We start from the raw sequence: 8,207 nt of genomic DNA, 5'->3' as shown, positions 1-8,207 counted from the left end.
GTCAGAGGTCATCGTCTGAGCAACTCTGCTTCCTTCGAGCGCACCTGAGGAAGACGAGGGCCATAAACGGCTAGCTATGCTAATAAGGCTAATCACTGGTGAGGCGTGATTGCTGAGACCTGGTTGGTCGACTCACACAGGCGCAGGAGGGGGAGGGGAGGGGGTCAGAATATGGGCCGGATCACACTGAAACCTGACACCTGAGGGCGGAGTCCTGGACCAGATTCAGGGGTGGGGCCAGAATTTCTTTACGGCTACAAATATGGTATTAATAGATCAAACTTATAGATGCATTAATTAACCCTTTGAAGCCTGAACTATGAATTAATTGCCAGAAAAAACAAATTTTTGGAAAATAAGGTCTAATATTGTTATTTGTTTTTACATAAATTTGTATATTTGAGTTTTAATTTGTATAATTTAAGCCAAACCTGGATTTTTTTTATGCATGCGAAATGTAGATCATCAAGATTATCGGGAAAAGAGGGAAAGACCTGAATCAATGATCCTGTGGAAGTTTGTTTACAACAACACATCTTTAGTTATTTGTTCACTTATTCACTTCTTGTACAAATTAAAAGTAAATATTTACAACGAGGGTGGTGCAGTGGGTGACACCGTCGCCTCACGAGAAAGTTCTGGATTCATGTGTTCTTATTTGTTTGTTCGTCCGCAGTGACGGACGGTTCCACAGTGTTCCGTGTCTGAGGCGGATTCTGTCTCACGAATGTGTGGCACAGGCGTAGTGGGGGCGGAGCAAATCCCAGACGATCGGCTAGGAGGCAGAGCAAATCTTGCATAAAGTGATTTTATTATCCTTTTTCATTTAAATAGATAATGATTTTGAATAATAAAGGTTTTCTGCCGTAGGCTTCGCTAAATTTGTATTGGCTATTGGATTAAATTTTAATATATGCTAAATTCTCAGCGGCGGTTAGAGGTGATTCACGAACAAACGCTGAATAAACTCGTCTGTAACGCCATCGCTGTTGACGTGATATACTTCCAATGAAAAAAAAAGTCTGAGAAATTTAAAGAAATGTTTTTTTTTTAGTGAAAACAAATTTACAATATTCATGTCTTGTGTTGACGTCACCAGACCCGAAGTGCCAGGAGAACCCGGGGAACTGGTCCATCAGAACCACAAACGTTAATCACCATGTGACATCACACGACCTCCTATGACATAACAACACGACATAAATGAATGAGAATGAAGCAACAACTTTATTTTGAGACACGACCAGAGCTCAAGATGGGTTCTTCATTGATTTAGAAAAAAACTCAAAGTTAGTTGTCTGTTTATTTATTTACACAGCAGGCGTGGCCGAGTGGACACAAACAAAACAACAATCAACATTTCTGTTTACAGTGTTTGTTAGTGACGTTTGCTTTTGACGCTTCAGACGGTCTTCCAAAGAGATTCAGGGTTCATTATCAGAGGATGCGGGGAACCCGACGAGGCGTTTCCATGACGACAGACACAAGGAACATAAACCTTGTAACATAAAAAAAACTGTCTAGTAGCTGGTTCCCAAACAAAAACCTGTAATAGCTGGTTCCCTAACAGAACACTCCAATAGGCGGTTCCTTAGCAAAACCCTCTGGTAGATGGTTCCGTCCTGACGGTTCCGTTGCTGTTGCGTGGATGTTTTGTGTGACTCAGCCGTGACACGGCGCCCTGTCAGCCTGAGGGTCTGGACCTCAGACCGCTCCCGGTTCCTCTGGAGCAGTGGTTCTTAACCTGGGTTCGATCGAACCCTTGGGGTTCGGTGAGTCGGTCTCAGGGGTTCGGCAGAGATGGCGTTCAAGACAAAACACCTGACACACCGTGTCAGGTGTTTTTGCCGAACATACACAAATCACTGTGTACGTTTGACACATCGTGTCAATTGGTGATGACACGCCCCCCTTAGCCATCACTTGCTGCAGGTGATCACGTGACGCTACATCGATTAGCCTACCTGTGCTACAGGGGATTTTGTGCCCTCAGTAGTCGATTGATGCCTGTCATGATGGTACGTCATCTGATTGCTTTCTTAATATTTTAATTCATAGTAACTATGACGAGCAAAAAAAGGACGTGGTCGGACGAATATGTGCAAAGTCAATTTACATGTACTGTGTAACGGAACGTGATGGGAATCAGTGTTCTGCATGATTTGCAATATCAAGTTGAGCAACTCTTGTCTCACACTGGCAAAAATAAAGGAACACTTCCTTAAGCTGCATGGAAAACAACAGAAACAGACTTTGCTGTGAAAATGACATAAGAGTAACACTTGCCAAGGTGAAGCCACGCATATCTGAAGTGGTCTCTCAATCACAACAGCAGAAGTTACACTGAATTTCCAGGTAAGTAATTTCATGTGAGTTCATGCACTGTCTTGGTTTTGTTCTTTGAAAAAAGTGACGTTAATGCACAATTCATTAAATAAACCAGTAAAACATATACTTATGTCTTATTTAAATTTATTTATTTATTTATTTATTACTGAAGAAGGCTTCGGTGAGTGAGCATGTGAAAAAGGTTAAGAACCACCGCTTTAGAGCCAGTGGACTTTGTGGACCAGTTCTTGGTTGCACGGCGTTCGATTCGTCACGCCCATCTCCCGCTCGACGCGAAGTTCCTACTCATGCTGTAGACGGGGGCGGGGCTCTGCTGCTGCCCCCAGGCGCCCAGAGGAACCACCATGATGGTGGCGTTGTCCTCGGAGCCGTACTGCAGCGCCTGGAACACACTTCAGGTTGTCAACAGCAACTCCCCCCATTATGCCTTTACTTAGTCCTAAAGGGGGCGGGTCAGGGTTACCTGCTCCGCGATGACATCAGCAGCCTCTGTGGGGTCTTGGCACTGACCGATGACATCACATATCTCTTGGTCACTCAGCAGGAAGTTGATGCCATCAGTGGTCAGAGTCAGGAAAGAGTCGCTGTCATGCTGCACCTGAGGTGACGAGTCTGTATGAAACGCAGGTTGAACCCAAAGGTCAAAGGTCTAGGGTCAGGACTCACAGTGATTCGTCGCGTGTCCGGCTCAGCGGTGACGCCGCTGCTTTTCATGTGAAAGTCTCCGATGCTGCGAGTCATGGCAAGCCGCCCGTTGACGTTAGCCTGACCGACACTGTTCCAGGTGATGAAGCCGCCGCACCTCAGGATCCTGAACACACAGAACCGGGTTCTGGTTGGCCCTTCATGTGTGTGTGGGTGGAACGAACACGCCAAGGAGCTGTGACATCAGAGGGAACATAGTGGCCATGGCAAGTCGGGAGTACCTGAGTCTCTCGTCCTCGCGGTCGGGCGTGTGATCCGACGTGAGTTTGGTGGCCCGCCCCTTCCTGCACAGCATCGCACGGCTGTCACCGACGCTCGCCACCACCAGCTCCACCCTGTCACGCAGCATAGCAACGGTTGCCGTGGTGCCGGCTGTCAGGAAAGACGCTGGGGTGGATGAGAGGGATGTAAACAACTGTGTGTGTGTGTGTGTGTGTGTGTGTGTGTGTGTGTGTGTGTGTGTGTGTGTGTGTGTGTGTGTGTGTGTTTGTGAGTGCGTGTCTGTGAGTGTGTGTATGTCTCACCCTTGTTGAAGTAGCTGAGGTGTGTGTGTAGAGCCTGGTCAGCTTTTAAAAAAGCTTTCTTTAAAACTTTTTCCAGATCATCATCGTCCTCCAGGGCGTCCCTGTGAACGCGTTAAACACATTAAACATGTTAAACACGTTAAACATGTTAAACACGTTAAACATGTTAAACACGTTAAAAATCCCTCGATTGATCCGTCCAATCCCAGAAGCCGCCCCGCCCCCTGGTTCAGACCTAATGAACTTCTCCATGAAGGTGCAGCAGTAGTCGGCGGCGTGGGGACCACCATGGCCGTCAAACACGGCAAAGTACAGCAGGTTGTCATGGATACGGGAGAAACGGAGGCGGTCCTCGTTCTGCTGCCTGAGACCCAAAACAGAGGCACACCCAACACGGGATAGGCTGACCTGAAGAGATAGAAGGTCGCACCTTATCTATCCATCATCATCCATCCATCCATCATCCATCCATCCATCAACCATTCATCATCCATCTGTCATCCATCACCCATCCATCATCTATCCATCATCATCCATCCATCATCCATCCATCATCCATCCATCATCCATACATCCATCCAACCAACCATCCATCCATCCGTCCATCCATCCATCCATCCATCCATCCATTATCCATCCATCCTCCACCTGAGGGCGGGGATTCCTGTACTTGATGCTGGAGGGCAGTATTACTGGTTCTTCTGCCCTACTGCCCCAGATACCCAATGCATCCCAGGTCACAGGTTGGTCACCGCCGTTACCGTTGATGTGGACCAATCCACTGGCCTGTCGCCTGCCCACCACCCCGAACAAGGCCCCACCCACCTGCAGGCCAATGATTAGCACCATTGTTAGGCTAATACTAAGGCATCTGGTTTGGTTGTGTGTATTTTGTGTGCTCAAACACACACACACACACACACACACCTGTCCCACGGCCAGGTGGGCGTCCAGGGGGAAGCGCGGCCTGAGAAGGGTTCGCCTGGCGATGAGGGAGGGGCCACTGAGGAGCAGACTGAGCAGCGCTGTAGACGTCATGTCAGGTACCTGCAATGATGGACGGATTCATTCAGAACCAGGACCAGAACCAGGATCACACTAGAACACTGGTCCACAACACAAAGGTGTGATACACAACTCAACTTCGAACCAACTGTTAGCATTTTAGCTTCAATTCACAGGAGCTAGAACGTCTCGGTGTCCCACTGCTTCCTGTAGATGACAGGTCCAAATCCAGTCGGGTCCTGGTTCAGATTCTGGCTTGGGACATCTTAGGGTCATGATCAGATGTGACAGATAGTGTCAGCTGCCCCCCCTCGCCCCTCCAACTGATCATCATGAAGAAGGATTATCTTCCTCATCCTGTGCTATGGACTTCCCCCAGTTACCAGCTGGGCTAACGCTCCAGAACCCAGTTCTAAAAATACCGTCCAGAAACGTTCTACTCCAAAAGGACTTGTTTCAAAGGTCCCATAATGTCATTTAGCTGCCAGACGTCCAACTACACTGTATTTGAAATGATTTGCCCCAAACTGATCCATGGTCCTTAATATCTTAGATTGAATATTGATCGAATCACTTCCGGTCCAGACCCTTCGTTTACATGGACACCCTCTTGTTTACATGCGCCATTTGAATGCTCACGCTATGGTCCGCTAGCACTTAGCGCTAGTCAAGGACTTTTAGTAACTTCATTACTATGTATTTTGCTCTTATTTTTGTCATGTTTTTCACTCTTGTTTTCAATGATATAACTGTTTGTGTGTGTGTGTGTGTGTGTGTGTGTGTGTGTGTGTGTGTGTGTGTGTGTGTGTGTGTGTGTGTGTGTGTGTGTGTGTGTGTGTGTGTGTGTGTGTGTGTGTGTGTGTGTGTGTGTGTGTGTGTGTGTGTGAACATATCCACCCCTTGTCTCTCACGAGACTGGGAATGAGTGACAAATCCACCTCCTGATTTCTACCTGGATTATTTCACATGCAGGGTTTAGGTCAGTCGAACATAACCCTTGACTGGTGACAATGAATATCTGTTAGGCTGTAAATAAAGGCTGAGGCTGTTTGCTAATGAGCAGTGTCGTTGGTATGGACACACGCAGTTTTCAGATCACTGAGAAGAGCTAAAGCTGCTTTGATTCATCAAAAACCAGACAACAGTTCTGATTTAGTAGTGCCTTCATCTGCTATGAAACTAGTTATGTTTTCACTATGATGCTGAGGATATACCTTACACGGACACACACACACCTCACTGAAGCAGAGCTGACTAGTTAGCCAAGTGCTAGCTGACATCAACAGCTTGTGAGGAACTTTCAGTGTGTAGCTCTGAGCCTGGTCGTTACCACACACTACTACCTAATGATGTCCACTTTTTCCGACGCTCCAATACGCGCCCCGGACTCAGTGGGCGTTCCCATGTGAACCACTGCTCTGAAGCCTACTGATGACTGATGACGTCTGGTACACTTAAGTCCTCCAAAACACTAAGAGCTCCACTCACCATGGTGACACTGGTGCTTCATTCACCAGGTGACACAGTTTAGTGGTCCAAATCAATGGGTGATCCGAAACACCGAAAAGCCCCAGATTTGTTAAAATGGATGAAACAATGTGGTGCCCTGTTTATCGTGTCAACATCCCCTGGATTGATGAGATAAGCGTGCAGATTGCTGACAGACAGTTTACATTGATTTACAATTGATCCAACCAGAAAGAGATCCCAAGTCTGGGAACATTTTGAACTAATGCCGCCAAAAAAAGTAGATTTTAATTTCTAAGAAACTTATTTTCAGGCTCTGTTGCTCACACAGTAGAGAAGAACAAACCACAAATTTCATTCTCAATTTGCAGGTGAAGTGTTCTTTGTTCCCAGCACCTAAAGACAGTAACAGCATGGCATCAATGATGAGACATTACCGAGCCAGACGGGAGAATGAAGCCGGTGGTGCTGCTGCACATCTCGGAATCCCGACTTTTATCTCACAACATAGACCTTGTTTATTTCCAGTGACACTCAGGCACACGAATACATCTACCCAATCTATATATTTGAATAAGCTCACTTGAAAAAGTCTCACGCTGTCACTCTATCACCAACTCCACCCACTACCTGTCAATCAAGCGCCCAACCAATCATGGCGCATCTGCCCAAAGGAATCACGTGAACAATATGGCGTAAGGCATTTGCCATGTTTGGGGAAGAAATAATTATACATGGACTTCCCAGTTAACATAATTGTAGGGTGTCATAACTGTTCCAACAATTTTCATATTTTTGAGCAGAGAGTCCAAACAGCAGCTGATATTATTGTTTAATTGTGGAATTTCCACGGGTTCCTGCTGGTATGTCTATATATTATTAAATATACATGCATGAACATGCAATCTGTATCTCTTGTTGCTTTATTGAACCCTGCAAGGACCAGTGATCATAAAAAAAAATCCTATAATATATGGCTACAATATAGCAAGCAAGTATTAACACAATGAATTAGATTATATTCGCTTTTATTCAGAAAATAAATGCAATACAGGAAACATCAAAGTGTTGCTTTCTTGGGTTATCAACCGTTGCATGGTTGCAGTGCACACACCCTGCCAAAGAGGGTGTCCACGTTCCCAACGAATGGGGTGGCGAGTAGTGAAACAGTTTTCGGCACACTTGTCACAAATGGTTCGAAGCCCCATGAGGTGCCATTCAGAAATCACTACAGTAGCCTGAATGAACTCCACCTCGGGGATGACCATGCCCTTGTCCGGGTGGACAATCAATATGATTCAGGATAGGACAATCACTCTGTTGTTACGTCAACACGGGAGCTGTGACCAAACGGATCGTTTTTGATTCTGTCCAGCCATGAATTCCAACGGATTCCAAATATCTATTGATGCAGGAAGCGTTTGCTTTCCAGATTCTTGGAGTTGGTAGGATTAGGGAGGACTACTATATGTACAGACCTGAAAAAATGTGTTTTTTATAATATGACCCATCTAAAAAGATTTGCAGGAGTCCAGAGCTTTTATTGTGAAGGGGTTCCAGTGAAGACACTAGAACTGGATCACGGGTCGGTATTAATAACTTCACCAGCTGCTGGTGGGTCCAAACTTGAACTGAGTGTCCCGCCAGAGAGACGGGCCGACCTTTGACACACGACTCCAGAACAGAATGTCCAACCATGTGACTCTGAAGCAGTTCTCATAGACACGCCCACTTTGACCCACTACATTTTAACAAACAATGAAAACACGCACACACATGAACACACACACACACACACACACACACACACACACACACACACACACACACACACACACACACACACACACACACACACACACACACACCAGATGACTTAATGGAGCACTAGAATCCAAACTGACCAGTTCTGCTGTCTTTAATGATGCTGACCCACTGGAGAGGATTCCCAGGCAACGAGTCCAGCAGCTGCCTCTAGGTGTTGCCCGTCAGCAGTCGGGCTGGAGCTTGGCTCAACCGTATTTAAACCACAGCTGTCCAATCAGAACGCAGGGGGTCTGACATCATAACCAAACACGACAGAGGGGGCCAAAGTTTTGACTGATGAGCCAGACGACACACACACACATACACACACACACACACACACACACACAC

At 46.4% G+C, this 8,207-nt stretch overlaps 1 protein-coding gene across 2 annotated transcripts; it reads right to left on the bottom strand.

Moving 5' to 3' along the window:
• Positions 1–1,208: 1,208 nt before the first annotated feature.
• Positions 1,209–8,035, bottom strand: ppm1ka (protein phosphatase, Mg2+/Mn2+ dependent 1Ka). 2 transcript variants are annotated; one of them, XM_068307763.1, is made up of 9 exons: positions 7,955–8,035; positions 4,506–4,625; positions 4,227–4,403; positions 3,814–3,986; positions 3,579–3,679; positions 3,276–3,441; positions 3,016–3,160; positions 2,813–2,947; positions 1,209–2,731 (listed from the first exon to the last, which is right to left on the bottom strand). In XM_068307763.1, the coding sequence occupies exons 2-9, from the start codon at positions 4,614–4,616 to the stop codon at positions 2,600–2,602; spliced, it is 1,140 nt and encodes a 379-aa protein (XP_068163864.1). In that variant the 5' UTR covers positions 4,617–4,625; positions 7,955–8,035; the 3' UTR covers positions 1,209–2,599. The 2 variants fall into 2 exon arrangements, with proteins under 2 accessions (XP_068163864.1, XP_068163865.1); XM_068307764.1 differs by having other exon boundaries at positions 3,276–3,426.
• Between the last annotated feature and the right edge of the window lie 172 nt (positions 8,036–8,207).

The sequence above is a fragment of the Antennarius striatus genome, chromosome 23 (genome assembly GCF_040054535.1).
Source record: "Antennarius striatus isolate MH-2024 chromosome 23, ASM4005453v1, whole genome shotgun sequence".
In the NCBI taxonomy this organism is placed as follows: Eukaryota; Metazoa; Chordata; class Actinopteri; order Lophiiformes; family Antennariidae; genus Antennarius; species Antennarius striatus.
Note: the sequence above shows the minus strand (reverse complement) of the source record. Positions and strands in the feature narration are given on the sequence as shown.